Consider the following 27,139-nt stretch of genomic DNA (forward strand, 5'->3'; position numbering starts at 1 on the left):
AAAGAGCTAAAATGAGCTTAGTGGTTAATTTTTACCTTTTAAGGAAGTTTCACTGAAGTTAGGTGATAACCTAGGTATTTATTTTCTTTTCTAAGACTCTTATTTCAAAGACTTGTTTTGTCTGCTGTTTTTTTTTCTTTAAGTCAGAATTTATTTTAACATCCCCACCAAAGGAGTCAAACTAGCGTTATGACTTGCATACCAGAAGCTATTAAACATGGACAGATATTAAAACAAACAAACTTTGTAAATATTTTAATGGTCTATCAAAACTTTTGATTTTTCAAGAACAAATGAATGTCATATAGAATTTTAAGACATTTTTCCTCTCTCTGTGGTGCACTGGTTGGTGCGCAGTAAATGTCTTGGCAAAATATTTGCAAATCCACCGACAGTCACACCAGACATCCACTTGCATAAGATGATCAATAAGTGTCTTTTTCTTTTTGCCAAAAGAAGGGTCATCCCAGCCCTATTCCCTGCCTATACAGAGAAGGGTATGGGCAGAAACTAAAGGGACTGTTCAATGAGAAAACTTGTGACAGTGTAGACATAAGCAGTATGGCTTTAGGACCTAGGGGCCTAAATGCTATCAGAGCTTGGGGGAGAGGATTCCTTCTTTACTCCATGAAGCTTTAGTACCCTCAAGTGTCTGGCTTCCCTTAAGTGGCTTCCAAGGCTTTGACAAGGGGCCTTGAGTGAAAGAATAAGTCTCCTTAGAGACTAGGAGTAGGGAGAGGACTTGGAGGTGTCTGTGGTCTTACAGTTACGCACATGGCAGCTAAGATCCACTGAACTGGCATGATCTCATTTGCACCCACAAACTACAGAGTAATCAAATTATTGATGTATTTGTAAACTGCAGTAATTCTCCTTATCTTGGTCCTGGACCAAATTGAAAATCTTAGTGCTGGATTTGTTGGCCTTTGATATCTCTGGTCACATCGGGGGGCCCTATAAAATTGGTCAATTCAATTTTGGATATTAATTTAAGCTTCCAACAACCTATTAAAAAAATAAGACCTGTTACGGATGCCTGGGTGGCTCAGTCGGTTGAGCGTTCGACTTCAGTTCAGGTCATGATCTCACGGTTCGTGAGTTCGGGTCCCGCATCGGGCTCTGTGCTGACAGCTCAGAGCCTGGAGCCTGCTTCCGGTTCTGTGTCTCCCTCTGTCTCTGCTCCTCCCCCACACGCGCTCTGTCTCTCTCTGCCTCTCAAAAGTAAAGAAAATGAATTAAAAAATTAAAAAAAAAATAAGACCTGTTAGAAACTACCAACTTGACTCTTCTTGGGGGGAACAGGATCTGGAACAAAGGTGATGGTCATCCCACCTCTATCCTGCTCAGATCCCATGTATAAGACTATTCTAGACTATATTTCATACTCCAAAGGGCAATTAATCTTCAGGGATACACCTAGGGCTGGGGTGGTGAGAATAAGGAAGGCATGCCAGAGCAGGAGTACCTGAAGGAATTGGAGCTGGTTGGAAAAGAATGATCTTAGGTGGAAGACTGTGGGGAACATGTTATTATTGCCAGATATTTCAAGGGCTGTCAGGTAATGAGATCCATGATCTACAAACCATGGGACTGGGAACAAAGGATGATTATTAGAAAGTAAATTGAGCTGCCACAAAATGGAATGGAATATTTTTATAGGTAATGAGTTCCCGGTCATGAAAGGTAATCAATTTAATATTAGCTGTCCATTTGTCAGAGAGATTGAAATGAGACCATTGTCAGCCCGTACAGCATCTCTGTGAAAATAGAAAAAGTACTTCCTTTAGATGGATGCAGTTCAAAGCCAACATGCACAACTAGGCTAGATGTCACCCTCCATTCATTCCTTGTACAGGAATGCAGGGGGCAGAACCTGCATTACCACACATGGCTGTGTCCATCTTACCATGTTCTGCTCCAACAGAAATCAATCGAAGGAAAGGAAACCACACAAAATAAAAGGACCTGCATAAATCAGAAGGAGTTGACCCACAGGACCTTTATGAAAGAATTGATCCTTTAAGCTAAATGTGTCCCTCAAGAAAAAGAAACAACTTGAGCCCTTTCCTTTATGATTAAATTCACAATACCTAGTTGCTGAAGTATACAAAGGGTACTGTCACATGCAGAATTTACTCTAGAAGTTGCTAAAAAGTTGATACTTTAAAAAGACTGTTTACTATGGGCTAGATAGTATGTTAAACACTTGTATAAATTATTACCTTAATCTGAGCAATAACTAAGTAGGACTATTATACCCATTTTACAGATGAAGTGTAAGTAACTTGTCTGAGATCACTGCCTAGGAAGTGGCAAAATAGGTATTTGAATCAGATATATCTGATCTAAAATTCATGGTCTTACTCATAAAACAGAAATCATCTTCTTAAAAAAAGCAAGTTTGGGGCACCTGGGTGGCTCAGTCAGTTAAGCGTCAGATTTCGACTCAGGTCATAATCTCATGGTTCATGATTTAGAGCCCCGTGTCGGTCTCTGTGCTGACAGTTCAGAGCCTGGAGCCTGCTTCAGATTCTGTGTCTCCTTTGTCTCTGCCCCTCTCCTGCCCATGCTCTGTCTCAATCTCTCTCTCAAAAATAAATAAACATTAAAAAATTTTTTTAATAAATCTTAAAAAGCAAGGTTTTGAGAGCTCTAACTCAACATCATGATTCTGTATTACAGTAAAAACTTAAGATTTGGAAGGTTGATTTGGAAGGTTGAATTGGAGTAAAAGCCAGAATGTGATATAATTACTAAGAGTGACAATCATCCTTCCTGACTGTCTCTCTGAGCCCTGCGCCTTAGTTTATTCTGTTGTCCTGCACCTTAGTTTATGTACCTGTGTAACATTAAACTGAAGAAATGGAGAGGTGGTTTTCAGAAAATCGGTTTGCACTGTTGCAGCTATAGGTTGATTAAAATCTCCCCTCCCCTCTGGAGCCTTAGTTCGATTATAGCGGCTGAAGTGGTTTCTTCCTCCCTTCACTTCTTTTGCATTTCTTTTGCATTTATGACTGGTACAATTGACTTGGCAACTAGTCGACACAGCCATGTGACAAATTTGTCATTTGAAATTTGTGGGTTTAAAAAAAATTTTTTTTTAATGTTTATTTATATTTGAGAGAGAGAGAGAAAGAGAGAGAGAGTGTGAGTGCGGGAGGATCAGAGAGAGTGAGACACAGAATCCGAAGTGGGCTCCAGGCTCTGAGCTGTCAGCACAGAGCCCAATGTGGGCCTTGAACCCAGGATCCGTGAGATGACCGGAGCCGAAGTCGGACACTTAACCAGCTGAGACACCCAGGCGCCCCTGTCATTTGAAATTTGAACTGGGCATTTTAATTGTGCATTGTGCAAATGTCAGTATGTTTATTTCTCATTTCCCCAAGTAGATGGCAACCTCTGTAAGGCCAGAGACCATAGTTTATATTTTCTAGAAACCACCTCAACTTTGCTTATGCAGAGTGCCTTGCACAGAATTGACCCATTTACATTGTCCTACAATTTTATTCTTTAAAATGTTTATTTATTTTTGAGAGAGAGAGAGTGGGGAAGGGCGGAGAGAATCTGCTGTGCTGACAGCAGAAAGTCCGATGAGGGACTCCAACTCATGAATCATGAGATTATGATCTGAGCCAAAGTCGGATGCTTAACCAACTGAGCTACCCAGGCGCCCCTGACCTACAATTTTAAATGTTTGTTTGTTTGTTTGTTTGTTTGTTTGTTTAGAGAGGGAAAGCATGAGTGGTAGAGAGGCAGAGAAAGGGGGAGAGAATCCCAAACAAGCTCCACACCTGGGGCTTGATCTCACAAACCATGAGATCATGACCTGAGCCAAAATCCAGAGTCAGACGCAGAACCAACTGAGTCACCCAGACACCCCACATTGTCCTATAATTTTAGAGTGATTGCAATACGTATGCAGCCCAAACTAACCCCAGTTCTAAGCATGTTTTAGGTTTAGGATGAGTCTTTCAGGAGTCCCTGCTCAGTAAGTTTTCAACATCTTCCTTGGGAATTTTGTTAAGCAGTGACCTACAGCTCTGGATGATCAAATCCAATGTCTTTTCCTCACTCTTCCTTTGACTGCATGTAGTCTCAGACTCAAGTGTTTATGATCTGCAGTGTCTCCTTTAAACTCCCCGTGATGCTGACTGCCACTCCCTTCTTTTCTTTTTTTTTTTTTTTTAATTTTTTTTTCAACGTTTATTTATTTTTGGGACAGAGAGAGACAGAGCATGAACAGGGGAGGGGCAGAGAGAGAGGGAGACACAGAATCAGAAACAGGCTCCAGGCTCTGAGCCATCAGCCCAGAGCCTGATGCGGGGCTCGAACTCCCGGACCGCGAGATCGTGACCTGGCTGAAGTCGGACGCTTAACCGACTGCGCCACCCAGGCGCCCCTCCCTTCTTTTCTTTAGGTGACAACCTACTATTCTTGCTCAACTCCTACCCATTGACTCCTTCCCTGAGAGGCGACAGGATAAACAGAATAATCTGAGGCTCTGTAGTCATACTTAGCTGAAAATTCTATCTCCACTTAGGAAAATTATTTAGCATCTCTGAACCTCAGTTTTCTGATCTGTAAAATGTAGAGAATTGTACTCATCTCATAGATTTATGTGAAAACAAAACAAATTAATTAGGTAAAGCATCCAGCCAGGCCGTTAGCCTACTCGGGTGATGATAAATTTGCTTTCCTCCTTTTTCTTTCTTCTCTCTCCCCTCCACCTTTATTACTGCCTTTCCTCTTCTTCCTTCCCCTAGATACAGATTTTCCCGCATATTCTCTCCCTGGTCAATCTCATCCATTGTATTCTCCTCGAAGATAATCCCAACTCTATAGTATTTCCAGTCCTAAGGATCTTATATGGGTTTTGTTCCTGGAGTTTCAACAATGAGTGACAAGTTCCAGGTTCACAAAAGGTCTGTTATTGTTCCCCATCTCCCACTTCTCAAACCAACTCACTTCTAATAGTGCCACAGACACACACAAGCAGAACATAAGCCAAGCTGTCTGCCCACCAAGCCCTGCGGAGTCTTCTGCAGGATCTCCTGAGGGGCCAGCATCATCACCTCCCATCGGCACAACTTCGCTGGTCTACCTTCCATCTCTCTCAGTCAGTTTTTCTTGCTCCTTGTTTAAGCTTCCTGGATTAAGCTTCCTGAAGCTTTCTGAAGTCACATCTCAAATCATGTCACTTCCCTGCTCAGTACTCTCCAACAGCTTGTCATTGCCTGTGACTAAGTTTGAAGCCCATTGGTCAAAGCCTCCACCTTTAAGCCCGGACCTGTTCATTTAAGGGATTACTCAGTGCTACTGTACTTATTGTACTCTTTGCCCTTCGTATCTTTCTTCTTGCTGTTTCCTCCTCCTCGGGCGCTTTCCTCCTCACCACCCCAGTCCCTCCTTGCTGAACTCACTTGCCCATCCTGAAAGACCCAGCTTACAGGTTTTCACACTTGATGAAACTGGTTCCTTCCTTAGAGCATTCACCACTGGCCCCTTTGCCTGCCCCAACCATTCTTCTCTCTGGTTCTTCTGTGGCTCATCCCCAGGGTCCCTTTGCACCCCTTCTGCCCAGGGCACTCCAGGTCAGCACTTTCCACACTGTTTTATCACAGAACTCTTTTAAAAACTGTAGAATGGAATAAAGTACCCAGATAGTTCAGAGTGAGTTCATAGACCAACTAATCGCTGTAAGAAATGAGAAGCATTCAGTCACACACTTTTATAAACTTAGAAATGGCTTCATTAAGTTGGAACCTCATATCAGGTACATTATCATGTTTCCTCCTATATTTTGTTTTCATTGCAGCACAACATAAAATTTCCCTTCTCACAGGTATAATAGAGCAAAGAAAATAAAACATGGACTTTGTTGATGCTCCTTTGTTTGTTTTAGGAAATAAGGGCTTCATCTTATCTTTGAAGTCCTCAGTCTTTTCGTTTCTTTGATTTAGGCACCATATGAGAAATATAAGACCCAGCTTTTCATTAAAACTTCCACTTCTCACAGCCAGAGATTCACAGGGAATAAACGTGTGTGTTAGTAATGTTTGATATGCAATAAGGGATGAATATCATCACAAATACATGTTACATTTATCAGACACAGACCAGTCATCATCACAGATGGCACCTATTAATGTTGCTAAAGAACTTCTGTGCTTCCCACTTCCTCAAGCATCTGGTGGCCTCTCCATGCTACAAATTCTTGGTAGGGCCCAAATTCCATGCAGGCACATTACTGCATAGTAACAATGACTATTTACAGGGCTTAGTGTTTTCCTTCCATATAAGGTAGTTTAGATTAAAAAGTCAGTAGAATTCTTATTATTCTCATTGTGGTACACTCACTCACATATCCTGGAACCCAGGGTTTCACAGAATCAAGTTGGGAAAACATTGCCCTGGTATACCGGCATTCATTTATGTAATTTCAGTTATCACCTGCAAAGCCACAAATCTAATACTCTCCGTGAAAATTTTCCTTGATATTGCTAATTTGAACAGTACTCAGTTTTGCAATTCCATAGCTCCTGGCAGTGCTTAGTATGTATTTGGGGGAAGAAATGATGGACAGGAGAGAGGGAGTAGGGAATCTTACTAATTCTTATGGCATTTCTGTAAATTTGGCAATTATAGTGAAAGTGATACAAGGGAAAGTTCACAAAATCATTTAGCATAAAATTCCTGTTGAAATCAAATATGGATATAATTTAAATTATTCCTGTTAGGGGTCAGTAGAATTAAAACAGGTTTTCCAGCAAGATTTTGTTAAGTAGAAATGTGCTTTTGTTAAGAAACTCTGAGACATGCTACAAAAACCTTTACATAAGTACTAAGATTACCCATGGTCTAGACCTGCTCTTTTGCTGCACTTACAATTTTGTAAATTCTCAACTTATTTCCTGATTTTTCGCCATTCTGGGATTTAATTTTTCCTGATATCACACGTCCAGTCCACTTAGTTAAGGGGTGTGGGCCAGGGAGGGCAGGGGAATTTATTATGCCAGGGTTTTGGCATCCTCAAGTCAGGTTTGGTCCTTACTTGATTATTTACTTTATGTCTGTCTGCTTTGGCCTAAATACAACCTAGAGTTGTTCTTCTGGGTCATGGAGAATCTATTATGTCTTCCCATGGATTTGATTATTTTACATTACAGTGGGCAAGGTTTTTTTTTTTTAATATATGAAATTTATTGTCAAATTGGTTTCCATACAACACCCAGTGCTCATCCCAGGCAAGGTTTTTTGAAGTAGCTACTGATAATTACCCTTCTATTCTGTGACTGAAGTCACTTATCCCTTCTTAAGGAGGATAAATAATCCTACTATGAGTATAGTTTTATAAGATTTGCTTTCAAACAAACTTATGTTTCTCTGTTTTCTTACTGCCTGCTTTGGTTTTGATAGTTTCAAAGAGAGCATGGAGAAATCCTCATATTCCGACTGGCTTATAAATAATAGTGTTGCCGAGCTAGTGGCTTCCACAGGCCTCCCGGTGAACATCAGCGATGCCTACCAGGATCCTCGCTTTGATGCCGAGGTAAGAGGAATTCTCTGGTTGCACTCTTAAGGTTCAGTTGTCACACTGGTGATGGTTTGCTGGTTGAAGCAAAAAAGGGACATCGTATACATCACAGTCACCCCTGAGTTTACTGGCAGTTTTTTTTTTTTTTTTTTGCGTCTTTCCCCTGTGATCAGATTTTTAGCATTGTCTACTGTTGAGTAACAGAAAAATCTCTCTCTACTCTGATTTGTGGCAAAATGGCTATCTATTATGTATTACTTTGATGCTCTTTACAATTGGGTACATATTATATTGCATGTACCCATGCATTAATTCATGAACACTTTATATTAAAGATAGTTTATATTAAACTATGAAATAGTTATTAATAAAAATGTGGATATAACATAGTTATTTCCCAACAGATGCTAGAACAATTACCATGTTTTTAAAAATTGCTCCCAAGAAATAGTAAATTGGTTTGTTATTGTTTAATGTTAATTTTGAAGGCACATTGTGCTATATGCAGAATATATTAAAGCAACCTAGACTTGCAGGTGTTTAAATTCTAAGTATCTACAGTATCATACAGACAAATTTACACGAACTTATAAAATATCTTTGTGCGTGTGTGTGTGTATTCAATAAATTACACGTTTCCTATTCTATATTGCCAAGTGAAGATCTAAAGAGTAGCAGGAGTTTTAGGTGGAGATGTGTTCTAGGCAAAGCTGAGAGAGCATGGGGCCCCGGGGGATGGGGGGGCTGAGGGGTTGGGGGGGCTAGGGGCTGAGGCGAGTTAATGCTGCTGAAGCACCACGTAGATGAGGCTGGAGAGGGAAGCAGGGGCCAGATTGCTCCAATCTGAAAGCTGCATTAAGAAGTTTGAGTATTTATCCTGGGCAACGGGGAATCAGTAGTTGAGTTTTTGATCAGGGAGACACAGGAGTTGTATTTTAGGAAGATCACACCACTGCGGTGGCTACAGCACGGAGGATACATTAGCAATAAGAACTGAACATTTAAGCTGAAATGAGAGCTGGTTGATGACTCTGGAGACAGACAGGGATTCAGTCTCAGTCTCTGGACTCCCGAGCCCTCCCCCTCAGCCTTGCCCTGTGCTGTCCCACGTCTGGGGTGGGTCACGATGTGGCAGGGGGCTTCATTCTAAACCAAACTTAGAACTTTAGGCATGTCATCTTTTCAGATCTCTGCAGGGAGATTTTAGATTCCCCAAAACTCAGCACCTCTCTGTAGCTGCCTGGAGCTTTCTTCCCCCAGGCTATGTCCTCTAGTAGTTTCTATTAATTCTTAAGCATAGAGTTCAGCTGCTCCTACCTTGCAAATCCTTTCATGAACTCCCAGCCTAGGTTGGGTGTCTCTGCAGCATGCTCCCCCTGAGCTGTCCCCACGCTGACCACCCTCTAGGTCTCTTCAGTTCTGATGCGTTATTTCTGAGATTTGAGTTACCTTCCTCGGGGAAGTACACAGCCCAAAGCTCCTTTAGTTGTCCTCCTTTGAGGGAGAATAACCCCGCCTTGGTTCTGTGATTAGCAGAGCAGAAATGATTGATAGAGCTCAATATTTGTATACTTTAGCATTATGATTGGGCTAGGACTAATTCGATGAAGTTTTGCCTTTGGCCATGTTTCTTTCTTCCTTGCTTTTAGAGAGAAAATACTGAAGAACAGATGTCTAAACACAATTTTATGAAGGAATGCCCTCAGTATCCTCTTATTGACATCAGTAATAGTTGAACAAACTACAAGCCTTGCTATGCAGAAAAATCATTCATTACCAATCCTTTGTTACCAAGCCATCATGTGAGATTAGATGTCAAGGGGTGATGGGTTGGTTCCTACCCCAAATCATAGTACTAAATTTGGTATGGATTTATGTTATTCTGCTCTTAGCTTTGAACCGTGAAGTCAAATTCTGAGGAAGCAAAAGGAATCAAAAAATTACACCATTTTATTTTTTTTACACCATTTTAAAAAGCTGGTTCATTAGCCGTATGTTAAGGTATAACAAAACATGATGCAGTGAACACCCACTACCCAGTTTAAGAAAAGAAGAGGATGATTACTTTTGAATCCTTGTACTGATCTTCTCTAGTACTTTCTCCTTTACTTTCCCTGCTGAGGTAACCACTGTCCTAATTTGAATTTAACACTCTTTTGCTTTTCTGTGTAGGTTCATTGCATATGTTTGACTCCATGCCAAATATGTCATTATGTCTTGTGTTTCTCTGAAATTTATAGAAATTAAATTATATTGTATGTATTCTTCTGTGGCTTGTTTTCTCATTCAACGTATGTTCCTGAGTCATAGGAGTTTGTAACTCATTCATTTAGTTTCACTGCTGCCAAGTATTCCACTGTATGAATAAACCTCACTTTATTTATCCACTATAGTGTTGATGGACATTTGGGTTCCGTGTTTTGCTTTTACATACGTAACTGCCAGGGACATTCTCGTACATGTCTCTAGTGCACACATACAGGAGTTTTTGTAGTGTCTGTATCTTGAGAATGACATGCTGGGTCATAGGCTATCTTCACCTCTATCAGGGAAGGAAAAATTCTTGTCCAATCATTGCTCTTTTTTTTTTAATGTTTATTTATTTTTGAGAGAGAGAGAGAGAGAGTATGAACAGGGGAGGGTCAGAGAGAGAGGGAGACACAGACTCTGAAACAGGCTCCAGGCTCCAAGCTGTCAGCACAGAGCCCCACACAGGGCTCGAACCCACAGACCATGAGATCATGACCTGAGCCGAAGTTGGATACTTCACCAACTGAGCCACAGAGGTGCCCTTGCCCTTTTTTTTTCTTACAAAAACAGCACATGTAGCAAGCACATTTACTATCTCAAGAAAACTTCTTGCTTATATAATATAGTGATCTTGGATAGACCATATTCTTATGTCTACAGTCAGACTCTTACCAGAACTCTTCCTGATTAGTGATACAGCCATTTTACATTTTTCTCTGTGCTTATAGTCCATTCCAATAAGGCAGCCTACTCCACTGATCTATAAAAAGAACAAGGTGGACTCTTGAGCAAAAATGCAACAGTTCTGTGAGATTTGGCATAAAAAAATATCATGCTTTAAAAAAAAATTTTTTTAATGTTTATTTATTTTTGAGACAGAGAGAGACAGAGCATGAACGGGGGAGGGTCAGAGAGAGAGGGAGACACAGAATCCGAAGCAGTCTCCAGGCTCTGAGCTGTCCCACAGAGCCTGACCCGGGGCTCGAACTCACAGACTGTAAGATCATGAGCTGAAGTTGGAGGCTCAACTGACTGAGCCACCCAGGCGCCCCAAAAATATCATGCTTTTATCCAGTAGTTAGAAGCAATGATATCTGAAGGCAGTAAACTGTGGTAGGTTAAGCAGTGACTATTTAGTAAAATCACATTCTTCCCTCTGATAAAATAAAGCATGTACTTAGACCATCATTATTTCTTGTCCTTACACCTAAAATGCTTTCAGTCTGTCACACACCTAATAACCAAATTTCAAATGCAAATCTGGAGATGCATTATATATGATATTTATATGGTCTCTTTGTATGGTACTGGAATTTAAAGTTATGTTTCCCTTCTCATGCTAAGGAAAAGGATAGAAAGGAATTAATGCAGTTGGAGGTAAGAGAGAGAGAGGCATTTAGTAGATATGTCCTACAAATTTGTGTGTATGTTGTGTTGTGTGTGTGTGTGTATGTAGGCACATGTGTGTATGCATGTGTGTGTTATGTATCATACCAAGAAAAGCAACATTATTTATCTGCTTAGGCTTCCTCCTTTCTCAAGTATATTTTGCCTCAGTGACAGGTGTCAACTGTTTATGTTAATAATGAATGAGACTCCAGACGGAGCCACAGTGCCAAGAGGCTAAGAGGCCCCAACCTTCTCCCCATGAAGCCTGATGTAAGATGGTATTGATCATAAGATAAAGACAACCATTTCAGATAAATATTTTTTATTAATGTTTTAAGTATTTTCCTCAAGATAAAAAATTACCATGACAAAATGAATATGCTTCATTCTTGCACTAACAGTAATTCTGTAATCATCAAAGAGGTAGAGGGTAACTTTTAGAATTGCATTGTCTTCCTACAAAGGTTTGAGTCCTCTCTTCTTGGTCTGCTAGCATGTGGATCCATAATTTTTACTAGTAATCATAATTGAGTAGTTACTTATCACTGATAGAATATAAGGAAATGATTTTTTTAAGCCAGGATTAAGGGAGCATCTCCCAGAGTTTTCTTCACTGGAAAAAGTGCTTGCTTTTTGGTTCTCTATATTCACTGACTTCCCTGAGTAGTTTGAAGCTGGTTAACAAGAATGATACTTTGCAGAGAGGTAGCATGGGTAATCTTTTTCAAAGCATTTCCTATTTTTCCTACATATTTTCTCAACATAAGTCTATATAATGAACTTAAACTTGCCAGAAACACATTTATCTATCCTAAAGTTCTCAGTGGCTCAGTGGCTAATTCTGGCAACCTGAAATCTCTTCACTGAACATGAAGAAGGACCCAATTCATCAGACAATATAATGTCCTGGGATAGAACACTGAAAATTGGATTGGCCTTATCCTGAGGTTTCATACTGTAGATGTGTCAGCTTTCAGTTAATAGGAATATTTGAGGTTTCTTTAATTTACACTTGAGGAAGCAGACTCAGAGGGCTAAAGTGACTTACCTAAGGCCACACACCTTCCTCAAGGCAGGGCACAAAACTGACAGGAACTTCAATTCCCTAAGCTAGTAAGGGGCTGCCTGGGCAATGGAATCACCACTCCATCTTTCTTCTATCCACAGAGGTACATGAATGTTGGCCAGCAGACTTAACTTTTTGTCCTGTACGCTCCCCTCACCAGCTGAGCCATCTTGGGCGTACTACTTGAGTATATATTGTAACATGCACAATTCTATATCAATATTTTGTAATGTCAGTGAAGACACTCATGTGATTAAGGACTCATTTCTTATTTGGAGGTGGGGGTGGGGTGCTAGTAGCAGGTCTTTTTCTCTAAATGAGGGTGCCTTTACACAGAGCTGCAGACCAGCAGACCTTGATTAAAGACAAGCCAACTTCAGTCCTCTTCATCTGGAGGCACAGTGGGGAAGGAAGATGAAAGTCTGTAGCCAAAGAGGAGAGTTAAGGGTGATTGTTGACTGTGAAGAAGAGATGGTGGCACTAATCTGACAGCCTGTAGGTCTTCAAGACAGCCAGGTCTTTTCTTGTCTTCTCAGAGGAGGAACAATAACAGGCATTGGTTACAAAGTGGTGACGGCTAGATGCATGTCTTGTGAGATGCATCTTGGGAGATGGTCATCATCTCTTCCCCTAAAGGAGCCAGCAATATGAAGACGGCTCTTCAAAAGAATGGCCAGACATCCTGAGGCCAGATTTGCAAGGTACATTAAGGATGATCAAATTTCAGGGGCTCCCCACACAGTCCAATCCCCAACAACCCACCAATCTTTAAAACATATAGCTAAAAAGCCAATTACACTGGTATATTTCAAATATAGCCCTGTTGCCTACGTTCAAACCACTGTATCAGGGCAATAAATAAACTCCAAAATCTCCATGGCATAATACAATAGGAGTTTAGTTTTTGTTCATGTTAAGCCCAAATGGATGCTCCTGATCATTGACACTGGCTAGGGAAGTGTTCCCTACTCCCTGAATGAAACTGTCCAGAGCACTGATGAATGACTCTCCCTGGGAACCATCTTGTGGATTCTTCAGATCTCTAACTGGGTGCTAACCACAGCACGTCCTCTTGTGTGCATTTGGTAGTTTCTTCTCCAATTTAGACTAACATGGGAAGCTTGTCAGTTTGGAGATTCATGATGCCAGTGGCTATTTCCTGTTAATAAGAGAGAATTTATCCTACCAAGCTTTGCCTTAGCTGTACAGCTAAAGTGGAAACTAGATTTCCAATCTTGGTGTCTTTCATGCCTTAAAATAAGTTCTGGGAAGTCCTCACAAACTCTGCCCAAAGGTAGACAGCAAGAGAATGATCTTTATTTTGAAACCTCGGTTTCGAAACTGTTGGTCTTCCTTTTAATAGAAACTACAAAGGGATCTTTAATGTGATATAAAGCCCATCCCAGGTGCCGCAGGAGCTTGCTGTGAAGGCGATGGGGCAAATAATCATAGTTGTCCACCTGCTGGGTGTTCTCTTTGTGATTGTATTAAATATTTAATGGAGTTCCCTCCTTGTGGGAAACAGAGCAACTTAGAGGGCAAGCCACAGTGATTATTTGCCTTCTGTCTGCCTGTTTGAGTTGACTCTTAGGAGTAGCGCCTGCTGTGCTTGATAGCATGCATGATTGTAAGGCCAGACTCTTTGGTTTATGGGTGGAAATTTATGACAGAATGGTTATATAAGATACTCACAGAGCCAGAACTAAATTTCTGAGCTTTAAGTTCTGCCACCTTATGAAGATTGTGATATGTTTATTCTGTTACGAGACTCTGTTACATCCTCCATGAAAAGAATGGAAGACCAATATGTATATATACCTAATTATATTTATTTATAGTGCCTGAAGAAACACTCATGTTCATGGGTTATCATGTAGGTGGGCTTTGTAGTTTTCCCAGTCATTTTCTCCTTGCGAGGCAGTACCCATGCTTGGCTCCTAAAGATATTGGACAGAATACCATGTATATTAATGTTCTATTGCCACATAACAAGTCAGCACAAATTCAGCAGCTTACAACAGACGCCTACTTATTATCTCACAGCTTCTGTAGGTGAGAAATCTGGGCGTGACATAGCTGGGTTCTCTGCTCCAGGGTCTCATAGGCTAAAAATAAGGTGTTAGTCAGGTGACATTCTCGTTTGTACTTTGGCACTTTTCAGAGCTTATTCAGGTTGTTGGTAAAATTGAGTTCCTTGCAGTTGCAGACTGAGGTTTCCATTTTCTTACTGGCTGCTGGTAAAAAGTCTCTCTCAGCTCCTGGAGATTGCTCTTAGGTACTAGCCATATGGCCCTCTCACAACATGGCGGCTCACCTGCTCAAAGCCAACAGGAGAATCTCACTCCAGTTGGCTGTGACAGAGGCTTACATAATGTCAGGGGTGACTTCCATAATCATAAGAGTGGCTGTCCCATCACCTCTGCCACATAACATAACCTAATCAAGGAAGTGATTATCCTGTCATATTTACAAGTCCTGCTCACACTCAAGTGGAGAGGATTATGCCAGATATGTACAAAGTGGAAGGTGGCAGGTGAGAATCTTAGAGGTCATCTTTAGCATTCTGCCTACCACACTATAATAATGATGAAAATTGCACCCACACAAAATCTCTCTATCCGATAAGATCTTCCCTATGTCCTGATATGGAAAAATGTCCACAAGTAAAAAAAAACACAAAGAAGTGTGTATAGAATAATGTATAGAATGATATATGTGCATATATACATACACATATATACACATATTTTTCAATCAGACCCCTCAAACCTAACATGTCCAAAACAGAGCCCACAACCTTTTTTCTTCCAAGTCTACTCCTCTCTCTGTTTCCCTGTCTCTATTAAGGCAACTCAATCCTTCCTGATGCTTACGACAAAAATTTTATAGGCATGATTCTCTCATTTGGCACATGTAACTCATCAGGAAGTCCAATTGGCTCTATTTGCAAAATTTATCCAGAATCTGACCACTTCTCACCACTCAACTGCTACTTCCCAGGTCCAAGCCACCCTCATCTCTGGACTATTTCATGGCCATCGCCTCTTAATCTCTGCTTCCACTCTTCTCCTTTGCACTCTGTTCTCATTACAATAGGCAGATAACCAGATGCTTTTAAATTTCAAGTCATAGCATATCAAAAGTCTGCTCACAAACTCTTCAAAGTCTCCTTATGCCACTAGAGTAAAAGCCAAACTCAGAATTCTTTCAGATGTTTACAATGCCCTTACACAATCCAGCACCTCTTATCTAGCCCCAGCCCTTACTCCTGCTTCTCCAGCCATACTGGTCTTTTTGTTATTTCTAGAACATGCTACTCACACACCTATCTCAGGGCCTTTGCACTGGCTATTCCCTCATCTGAAATTCTCTTCCCCCAGTATCTGCGTGCTCCCATCCTCACTTCTTTAAAATCATCTTTCAAATGTTATCTGTCAGTAAAGCCTGGCAGCCTTGATATTAAGTCCCATTCATCCTGCTCTATGTTTTCTCTGTAATTCCTAACACCTCCTAACATGTAATCTATTTCTGTATTTTTTTGTATTCTTTGCCATCTGTCTTCTCTCGCTAGAATGTAACCACAATGAAGGTGAGAATTTTGTTGGTTTTGTTCACTGATATCTCCCCAACAACTGGAACAATGTTTAGTACTTAAGGGGAAAGTGGGTGATGGGCATTAAGGAGGGCACCTGTTGGGATGAGCACTGGGTGTTGTATGGAAATGAATTTGACAATAAATTTCATATTAAAATAATAAATAAATAAATAAATAAATAAATAAACAAACACAAGAAGTAAAAAAAAATAATCATTATTGTTAAGTGTTGTTGAACATTTTATCTATTTTATTTATGAATATATGATATGTTATTGAATATATCATAAATTGATGCATAAGCATGTTGTATATTTGTAGGAAAAGATCAGCAAGAACTTGTACTAAACTGTCAATAGTTGCCATGATAGAGATGGAAGATTAGAGCTTTTGATTTTATTTTTACTTAAAAATTTCCCAAGGGTTTGTATTTTTTTTGTAATCAGGCAAAATTATAAAGATATTTTAAAATTTTAGACCCTTTATATCTGATGTGAAATTATATTTTGCCAGGCTATTGTGAGCCCTCTAAAAACTATACACTATTACTCAAAACCAGAATTGAAATAATGTAAGATCTAAGTAAATTAACTTGTCTTACTGCATCTTTGGGGAATTTAGATGGATTATTTTCTATTGCCCTGGTCAGCATGGAGTGTTGCTTGGATTTTATCCTAAGATACTCGTTTGAGACTGTGCCAACAGCATGTACATAAAGTGCGTTCTCAGATTACCTGCTGTTGTATCAGGTGGCTTCTTAGAGCGCATACTCTATTTACAAATACCCTGAAACAGTTATTCTGGTCTTGCTTTTAGCTGGCATTGTGCTTATGAATTCATCCTCCAATAATTAGTTGCACTCTAGTGCATTATCTGCGAAGCTTTCTGCCCTTCTTTTCATACTAGATTCAAAAGAATACCCTAAAACAAATACACTAATGCACAACAAGCCGTTATTTAGTCATTATAAGATATAATATTCTATTGCTTAATTTAGTATTTCCTCCCATTTGTATTGTTATGGGGAGAATTTTCAGAGCCATTACGTGCAAAGTTTGTCCTCTGCCTGCAGCAGAAATGAACAATTGGACCCAACATTTGAATAGAAAAGGTTTGGCACAGGGGAGATGGCAGAAAATAACTACAATGTAGGACACGCCTTCTGCATGGATGATTTGGTGGCAAATGTATTTGTTACAAATTTAAGAGCAGTAGGAAACCCATCAGCACCCAGATCTCCTCTACCATGGTGGCTGATGCCCAGTTACACAGTTAAATCTAAGGTGTCATGGCCCTAAGTCCGTCACGCTTCAATCCCATGAGTTTTCCCACATGAGGTTCTTTCTCTGTTTTGTTTTCTTTTTTTTTTTTTTTTTCAACGTTTATTTATTTTTGGGACAGAGAGAGACAGAGCATGAACGGGGGAGGGGAAGAGAGAGAGGGAGACACAGAATCGGAAACAGGCTCCAGGCTCCGAGCCATTAGCCCAGGGCCTGACGCGGGGCTCGAACTCACGGACCGCGAGATCATGACCTGGCTGAAGTCAGACGCTTAACCGACTGCGCCACCCAGGCGCCCCTTGTTTTCTTTTTCTTATCAAAGCCTGTTGAAGACAACTCAATAGTTCTTGCCCTCGTCATGTAGCACTTAAGGATAATGGGACTCTGGGCTCTAAGATCCTTTGACTTAAAGCCTTAAAGCCCGTTTTGCCTGTCAGATCTTCATAGCAAAGCACCCCCACAATCTGAAATGCTGAGTGCTAGCCCAGGAGGACAGTTCATTGTCTATTCTCTATAACACCTTATGGTCTATCAGCTCTGCTACTCCTGACAAAGGGAAATGTGCAAAATTGAAACCATTAAGAGATAGAGCTCTGTGGACCTGCTGAAATGCATTTGCTCCCAATAATCTCTCAAGTGCTGATACTCAGTATAAGCCAGTTTGAGATCCTTTCCCGGGAGTAGGGTTTGCTAGGGAAGATTGGATGGTGGGATATAAGAATTCCAGATGACCAGGAAGGCAAAAAGGTCAGGAGGATTACTAAGACTTGAATTAAGGTATAGAATGGGGTAGCTTTGCTGAATGAAGACCAGTATAGGGGTCCCATGGTTATAAGAGTACAACAGACTTTGCTACATAGGTGATGAAGACAATGCCTCAGTTCTAAGCCCAAAGGTCAGTTATTTCTTTAGGAGTACTTTTGTCAGAAATTTAAGGAATCATTTGTAGGTATGTTCTAGAAGCCATTAGGACTGATCCTATGTGTAGGTAAGGTAGACAAAAAGAAACTGCCTCTCTACTTAGTTTGGGGAAAATGAGGGGACTGACTTCAGAACGTCTCCCTCAGCTTGTCCTAATACCAGAATTTCTCACTGGTAGATTGACATTTGAGGGATAAAGTATTGCTTTAGATTATAGCTTAACTTGTACATATCCTTATAGGGAAAGGAAACATTTTGAGTATTAAAGAATAGTGTTACATTATCACCGATTCATTTAACATTTCCTTTGACCACCTTTGAGAGGCTGGAAAATGTAACAAGTGTGTTTCCATGGCTCTGAGTAGATCCATCAACTGGAAAAACCAAATCAGGACACAGACTAGACAAAATTTTTAGGTATGCAGATCTTTAATTGGAAAGAAGTAGGCACTACCAGATAGTATGTTTATTTTAATTGTAACTTTCTAGAAAGGCTGCTTAGTCTCATATGGTCTAACAATTAGGACTCTAATGATGTGAGTTTTAAACTGAGAATGATGGAGTGGGGACCTTGTAGAATAGTGGGGTGGATATTTGGGGGCAGGTATTCCTCTCAGTATTAGTAATATTTACATTTGTAAGACACCTTACAAATTTTGAAACCCTTTCATGCTCATATTCTTATAAAACAACTTGGAAAATAAAAAAAAGCACAAAGGAAAAAAGATGAGAATCAGCTACAATACCAAAATCTGGAGATAGCCAATGTTGACATTTTGGTGTGCACAAGATCAATATTGATGACAAAATTGAGACAGAGAGTTCTAGTGCCTTGGTCAGGGTTGAGAGGCCAGTAAATATTTCTGAGCGCTATTGACTGATATGATCTGGAGACCTGGGATTCTTTGATGAACAGAGATGATTCTTTCCTTCATACTTTCTTATTCCTCTTCATCCTTGTTTGGTATTCATTCTTCAGACATTTTGTGCTCTTCTCCTGCAGTCCCTGCAGGGGATGATATGTGCTCCCAGTCCTTGCCATTTCATATGGTTATATAATCAACCTGGATTAGTTGAACTTTCTAGAAACAACAGCATTGCTACAGATAGACAAGTGGGGGGATTGCCCTAATGATCTTCAATTTGGAAAGTTCACCCTCATCATACTCTGCCATTCCCCTCCCTCTCTCCCATCTTGCTGGGCTCTTCAAGCATGCTGATCATTACTGCTCTCTCTTCCTTATTTTCATAGCCAATTAGTCCCAGCTTCACTTCCTTCCCTCAGCCACAGTGAGAACGATTTACAGACATTCTCAGGGCACCTGAATGGCTCAGTCAGTTGAGCATCTGACTTTGGCTCAGGTCATGATTTCACAGTTTGTGAGTTCAGGCCCCGCATTGGGCTCGCTGCTGTCCACACAGAGCTCACTTCCGATCCTTGTCTCCCTCTCTCTCTCTCTCTGCTTTTCCCCTACATACACTCTCTCTCACACACAAAAATAAACATTAAAATAAAAAAAAAGACGTCTTCAACATCCTCTGTTGCCTCTCCTCTTCTGTTGTGCTCAGCCCATGCAAGCCTCTAATGTTGGATCAATGCAACTCTGCACTCTCCTTGTGGCCTCCCTCTCCTTCAGAACTAACCACTTGACTTCTGATCCTCATCCCATCCCTTCTTGCCCTGACTATATTTGCCTTCAGTTATCCTTCTGTGCTACTAAATCCAAGAACCCATTTTCGGTGCTTATCCTGTTTGACTATTCTGCAAAATTTGACACTATTGTTCCACTCTAGTTCCCAAGAAAATAACTTGTTCCCTTATGGGAAAGTAATTCATTATCCAAAATTTAGAAAACACAAGTAGTAATTTATTTATTTATTTATTTATTTATTTATTTATTTATTTATTTAATGTTTTTAATGTTTATTTGGGAGACAGAGAAACAGAGCACAAGCAGGAGAGGGGCAGAGAGAGAGGGAGACAGAATCTGAAGGAGGCTGCAGGCTCTGAGCTGTCAGCACAGAACCCGTTGTGGGGCTCGAACCCACGAACCGTGAGACCATGACCTGAGCTGAAGTCAGACGCTTAACTGACTGAGCCACCCAGGCACCCGCAAATAGTAATTTAAAAACCCCCAAAGATAGGGGCGCCTGGGTGGCTCAGTCAATTAAGTGTCCGACTCTTGGTTTCAGCTCAGGTCATGATCTCGCAACTTTGTAGGTTTGAGCCCCACATCGGGCTCTGTGCTGGCAGCACAGAGCCTGCTTGGGATTCTCTCTCTCCCTCTCCACAGCCCCTCCCCAACTCGTGCTGACTCTGTCTCTCTCAAAATAAATAAATAAACTTAAAAAATAAAAAAAAAAGAAAGAATACTTTCACAGTGTATACATATATCAAATCATCATGATGTACACATTAAGCATGTTATAAATTTGTCAGTTCTACCTCAGTAAAGCTGGGGCGGGGGGAAGATCAATAGTTGCCAGATCTGAACATGGATGGAGGAATGAACAGGTGGAGCACAAAGGATTTGAGAGGCACTGAAACTACTCTGTATGATACTCTAATGGTGGATACATGTCATGACCCCGTTGTCAAAACCCATAGAATGTACAGCATCACGAATGAACCTAATGTAAACTGTGGACTTGGGATGATAATGATGTATCAGTGTGGTTTTATCAGTAGGAACAAAAGTACTACTCTGGTGAGTGATGTTGGTCCTGAGAGATGTTGAGGTGCATGTGTGGGGGCAAGAGATGTATGGGAACTCTCTGTACTTGCATTCATTTTGCTGTGAACTTGAAACTGTTCTAAAAAGTAAAGATTATTTTTAAAGTAAAGAAACAAAAACTCCATAGGCAAACAATTCAGAGAGGACTACTTTGGTTATAATTTTTCCAGGATTTTCCAATGTATATAGTAAGTGTTTGTACACCCACAGACACCCACACTCTTGTCACTTAATATGTTAAAATTTTCCACATTAACAAATATTCTTCTATAGCATGATTTAAATTAGATGGATAATATTCCACTGTGTAGATGTGCTATGGTTTACTCAACCTACTCCCTCTAGTTGAGTATTCAGGTTATTTCTAATATATCACTATCATTGGTAATGGTATGATTTACACGTTTATATGTAAACTTTTGTGTATAGCTATGATAATTACCATAGAATAAATTTCTAGACCTAGGAATTGGTCAAGGGTATTTATACATTTTGGACTCTGGATACACATCAGTAAATCTATTTCCAGAAAAGTTGTAGCAATGTATTCACACGTTAGAAATGCTACAAAGCATGGAGGTTAAGAGTATGAGCTTTGGAGTTCTTTTTCCTCCCTGTCACTGACCCTGTGTTCATCTTTCTGCCCAAAATATCATGTCCCAGTTTTCAGCCCTTTTGTGTCTTCCTTGAACAAGTTCTTCCCTGGTGATTTTACTCAATCAATTAGAACCAGAGGCTGATGACATCAGGATGAGTCCCTAACCGCCCTCTCCCCTGCCATCTCAATTATAACTTGAACTCAGGATCATCTCACTCAAACTTCCTGTATTCCCCACATCAAGGGACTCCAGCCACTCTTACTCAAACCAGAGACTTCCATGCTATCCTCAGGAGGGATGGGAGAACACATACTCTCAGCTCCCCAGAATAAAAACTTCTTTTGGGGAACTACAATAATTTTTGGTAAACAGAATTCTTGCTTATTTCACTGACAAACAGCCTAGGGTTTGTTTTTCTCCCCACCGGCCTCTCAAGCCGTCTCTGTCCTGGTTTCTTTCACTCACTGCATGTTCCTTGTCTTCTTGCACCATGACCTCTCTCCTCAGCTGCTTCAGATCTCCTAGGAAGGGTTAGAGTGGGGCCATGGTGGTCCCAGAGCTGGCAGAGCAATCGTGCCTCCTTCTCAGCACCGGTTCAGGACACCCGACAGTTGTGTGTCCGTTAGCAAAACAGACCCACACATTCCAGTGCTGCTCTGGCCAGTCCAAGTCTGTAGCTTATACCTCCTAGACCTGGAAAATCGACTTCAATCTCCTCCTGCTCACTAGCATCGCTGTAATTCAGACTTTTAGCCTCAGGGAGAGGAGGAAAACCACTTTGTTTCTTTTGGAGGGTAACTTTGATGGATGTGTTTGTTATTGTTTGATTTCCTTTGAACCAGTCTCTCCAGTTTCAAGGCAGATATCAGAGTCTTATCTGAAAGGGAGGATGTTAACAGTACCTACCTGTAAGGTTGTTTTAATAAGTAAATGAGATAATGCACGAGGAGGTGCCAAATAGGGTGCAGGACATGAAGCAAACACCCAGTAAATGTTAGCCTATCATCGTCACTGTCATCCCTGTCACTGAAGACTCACCTGTAAGGATCTAAAGCTGCTCTTGATTTCTCTAAACAGAGTCAGTTGCTGGTTTTTCTATAGTGTTCCGAACATTCGTTACTTGGACACTTATTTTATCTTAACTATTTCTATCTTCACTCTACATTGTGAGCTCCTCAAGCAACTGTTTAACTTCATTTTTATATCCTCAACTTCATTTTTATATCCACACCAGCAATGTATCTGGTGCATAGGAGGTGGTAGATAAATAGATACTGGAAGAATCTTGACTCTTAGCTCACACTATTCTTGAGAATCATTTCCAGTTTGATTGCAGATCTAAATGTGAAAGGTAAAACTATAAAGATTCTAGGAAAAGAATAGGAGAATATCTTCATGGTCCAGGAGCAGAGGAAGATTTCTTGAACAAAACAAAACAAAACAAAAAAAAAGTACTTTAAAAAAAGAAACTTACATATTGGTATCAAGAATAGAAGACATCTGGAAGATTATTTTCTCAGAGGAAAACCAAAACAATCCAAACATAAAATTTAGGTGTGTAAATTAACTTCCAATTTCAAATGTTTTAAATGTGTAGCTCTTAAGTGCTACAATGAATATTTTAAAATATTACAGTACCTTTTTACCCTAATAATCATGATCTAAAACCTTGATATCTTATTGTTTTTCCTATAGTATTGGGATGGCAGGATGACCTTTCTCACTAGAACTCAAGGTCATATGAACTCACCAATGCCCTGTCAGTCTTTAGTAGCTCTTATCTAACAGTTCAGATGTGGACCATCAGTTTTAATATTACATGGAGCTTTTACTGAATGATGTTTGTTGATCCTGGTTACTATACCTTCATATTTTAAATATGTCATCTGACAGCCTTCTAGAAGAAAGAAGATCTCTGAACCTCTACATTTATTGTATATTTTTGCAACTTCAATTTTTTGTATATTATTTTGTACATAGTAAATTAGTGATGTTAAAAATATAGAGTATTAAAACTAATTATACATATGGCAGCATTATAGGCTCAAAACACTTTTACTAACAGATGTGCCCATTGACCACTGGTTTAATTAAAATGCTTTATACTCAGGGCAGAAACAGTTGCCAGAATTTTTGTCTGGTAGTGTGATCATGATCAAGAGTTTTACACTCAGTTCTCTGTGGCTGCAGGGATTGGGGGAGGTGGTGTTGACATGGGGTCATTTGGTTGATTCATATTTGGTAGGGACTTGATCCCCTTAGGATGTTCATAGTGATGTTTTAAATTAAAAGAGACAGGTGAGTGTATGCATTAAAAAATAGATTATAATGTATCTTTTTAAAAGTGATCTTAAAATGTCTATTATGAAGAGTGGTAAGCTGTAAGTCAGAAATGGGTAAATGTTGCTTAATTTTAATTAACTATTTTCTTATATCCTAGGCTGACCAGATATCTGGTTTTCACATAAGATCTGTTCTCTGTGTCCCTATTTGGAATAGCAACCACCAAATAATTGGTAAGACATTACCTAAGTAGTTCAAACTTCTTTTATAAAGACAAATTTACATTACAATACACTTTGTCTTTTTTACCTGCTCGCCCCTTTTAATTGATACCTGCTCCCCCCTCTTTTATGTCCAGGACTCGTCAGCCTATGTTTCATTCTTTTGTTTAATCTCATAAGTGCAGATTCCTAGTGAATCAATATTAATCCGAACAATGAACAAATATTTATTCTTTTAACCAAGGACCAATAATTTTGAAGTTGGAGGAGATCTCAGAAATCAACTAATAGGACTTTCTTATCTTACCTTGTAGAAATTGAGGTGGGGGTATCATGCAAAGGCCAGAATAAAATCACAGAGGGAGTCGGTAGCAGGGTAGAGATTAAAAGTCAGGGATCCTAACTCCTATACAGACTTTCCATTACATCTTTATGTTTACATCTATGCTTTTACACACAGAGTACATGCAAAGGAAAAAGAACATGTAGTTTTTTTAATTTTTTAATGTTTATTTATTTTTGAGAGAGAGACAGAATGCAAGCAGGGGAGGGTCAGAGAGAGAGGAAGACACAGAATCTAAAGCAAGCTCCAGAATCTGAGCTGTCAGCACAGAGCCTGACCCGGGGCTCGAACTCATCTATGACAAGATCGTGACCTGAGCCAAAGTCAAATGTTCAATTGACAGGGCCACCCAGGCACCCCCAAAACATGTATTATTAGACATATACTGAGCATGCATCTTTGTGTTTGGATGATTCTAAAATAGGCTGTACTTGACCCGGAATATGGAACTGTGGTCCAAAGGAGCTTCTAAGTTTTCTCTACCTCCTGGTCTTCTTTCCCTCCCCTCAAAACCTCAGTCAGGAAAGTATCAAACCTAAGGAAGAAGTCAGTGGTTAGAGAAGTCATAAAGAGTGAAGGAATTAGTTAAAATTATTGAAACACAATTAAAACATGATTTTTTTTCCTAGGGGACTAGGTACCAGTGCATCTATTTGCCTCTCTTCGCTTCCCCCTGACATTGACTGTTAAACTGAAAGACACTGCTGCTTATCAAGAACTTAGTATTCTGTCAATATTGTCAAGACTTGAGCCATAACAGAATTTTTTCATACATTTGCTTAATTTATAGAAAAATATTTATATATTAATGAACACAGAATATTCTGAGATTAGTGTCCAATGGCAATCTCAAATCTAATCCTAGCTTTTCATTCCTTTCTTTTTAACTTTTATTTTTATTTTTTATTTATTTTGAGGAGGGGTGGCAAGTGGGGAAGGGACAGAAAGAGTGGGAGAGAGAGAATCCCAGGCAGGCTCTGAGCTGACAGCACAGAGCCCAACTCAGGGCTCGAACTCACAAACCAGGAGAGATCATGATCTGAGCCAAAATCGAGAGTCAGATGCTTAACCACTAAGCCACCCAGGTGCCCCATAGCTTTCATTTGTAACAGTAAACATCTGTTATGCTTTCAAAACTAAGACTGCAGTTTGCCTACTACATGCTAAAAGATTTGTGTTTCATGACATATGTCTTCTAGCATATGATGACTTACCTCCCTAGTGAGAAGTTAGGTATTTTAAAAAACACAACCATGCTTTAGAATTATAGCTATTTTTTTGTTTGTACTAAATGGGGACACAGGAGAATGTTTTTCAAGATTGTTCAGTTTTTCTGGTTAGAGCTGTATGTTTTGAGACATCTGGCACAGTGCTGGAAATGAACTTTGGAAAGAGGAAGTGTACGTAAATTAAGTTTGTTAGAACTGTATGTACCTCATTGGTAGCAGAAGCAGAACTAACCTTGCTTTGAAGATTGACGGTGTCCTAATTCCCAACTTCTTTAATGTTCACTTTAAAACATTCCAACATTATCTCATTTATTTTTTTCTTTAAAGTTTATTTATTTATTTTAAGAGAGAGAGAAAGCACGAGTCAGGAGTGGCAGAGAGAGAGGGAGAGAATCCCAAGCATGTTCCACGCTGTCAGCAGGGAACCTGATGCAGGGCCTGAACCCACGAACCGTGAGATCATGACCTGAGCTGAAGTCAGATGCTTCATTGACTGAGCCCACCCAGGCGCCCCCAAACATTATCTCATTTAATCTTCCTAACCCTCTGAGATAGTTAACGTTTTAATTCCCACTTTACAGATGAGGAATTTTAGTGCTAAAAAAGTTAGGTAACTTGTTTAAGGTAACAGCTGTGGTGGAGTTGAAATGTGAGCTGAGACAGTGTGACACCAGAGCCCATGTTCTTAATCACTATGCCACCCTGCCTCACTCAAGCACTGTGTTCCAGGGGATTGAAAAAATAAAAAAAATTATATATATACATGCACACACATGTGTATTTACACAGTTAAGCTCAATTATGTATCTAATTGCATGTATGTGTATGTCCATGTGTATATATGTGTCCGATAGATCAGAGTGATTGTGCACAGTCATCTTGAAAAACATTTTCAAGGATTCAGACTGATGCCTGGTAGAGCTTTAGGCTACACTGTGAGCCAGTTTGGATATCACAACCTTGAAGATCGACTGCATTGCTGTATACCTCAGATCTCCTCTCCTAAAGACAGCAGGCACTAGGGAGACCAGAGATTAAACTGAGTGTCTGAAGTTACCTAGGGGAGGTATGGAGTCAGCCGGGGCTTATTATATTGTGGTAACACAGTGAGCAGTGCTGAAACTGACCACATAAACCAAACTCTTCCCACAGGAGTGGCTCAGGTGTTAAATAGACTTGATGGGAAAGCTTTTGATGACGCAGATCAACGACTTTTTGAGGTAAGAAAATAAATTTGTGAACCAAAGGTTATAGCTGAGTCATCTATAGTCTCCTGGTAGCAGCTTGCCAAAATTTATCAAGCATTTATATATAGTCGTGAGACCTTGAGCCAGCTCTGCCGGCTGTATGGCCATCACCTTCCTTGGGTTTTCAAGCTTCCGTTTATTCCCATCTGCCCTCTACCTGGAAAGGTTGGCCTGGAACAGTCTTCCTTATAAACTTTGCACCAACAAATAACCAACATGAAACCCCCACGATTATTTTTCTCTACCCAAGAACATCTCACAGCTTCTTTACTAACTGGTTCTAAATCTACCTTCCTTCCTTTTCACGTTTACCTCATGGGTATTGTCACTTGGTTTCCTCATCAAAATATTTTATACCCTAGCCACTAAAAAGAGGTTGCTTTAGTTAAATGGAATGGAATTACTAAAATCAGTCCACGATCTAAATGAATTAAGAACACATTTGGT

The 27,139-nt window shown here is 40.1% G+C and overlaps 1 protein-coding gene across 2 annotated transcripts in view; it reads left to right on the forward strand.

The window, feature by feature from the left end:
- Window positions 1–27,139, forward strand: part of PDE11A (phosphodiesterase 11A) — a 379,748-nt gene that overhangs the window by 186,392 nt on the left and 166,217 nt on the right. For both annotated transcript variants that reach the window (XM_047873318.1, XM_047873319.1), the window contains exons 6-8: window positions 7,417–7,549; window positions 23,810–23,885; window positions 26,598–26,665. In XM_047873318.1, the coding sequence (XP_047729274.1) occupies window positions 7,417–7,549; window positions 23,810–23,885; window positions 26,598–26,665 (277 nt within the window). The remainder of the gene's footprint in view (window positions 1–7,416; window positions 7,550–23,809; window positions 23,886–26,597; window positions 26,666–27,139) is intronic.

The sequence above is a fragment of the Prionailurus viverrinus genome, chromosome C1 (genome assembly GCF_022837055.1).
Source record: "Prionailurus viverrinus isolate Anna chromosome C1, UM_Priviv_1.0, whole genome shotgun sequence".
In the NCBI taxonomy this organism is placed as follows: Eukaryota; Metazoa; Chordata; class Mammalia; order Carnivora; family Felidae; genus Prionailurus; species Prionailurus viverrinus.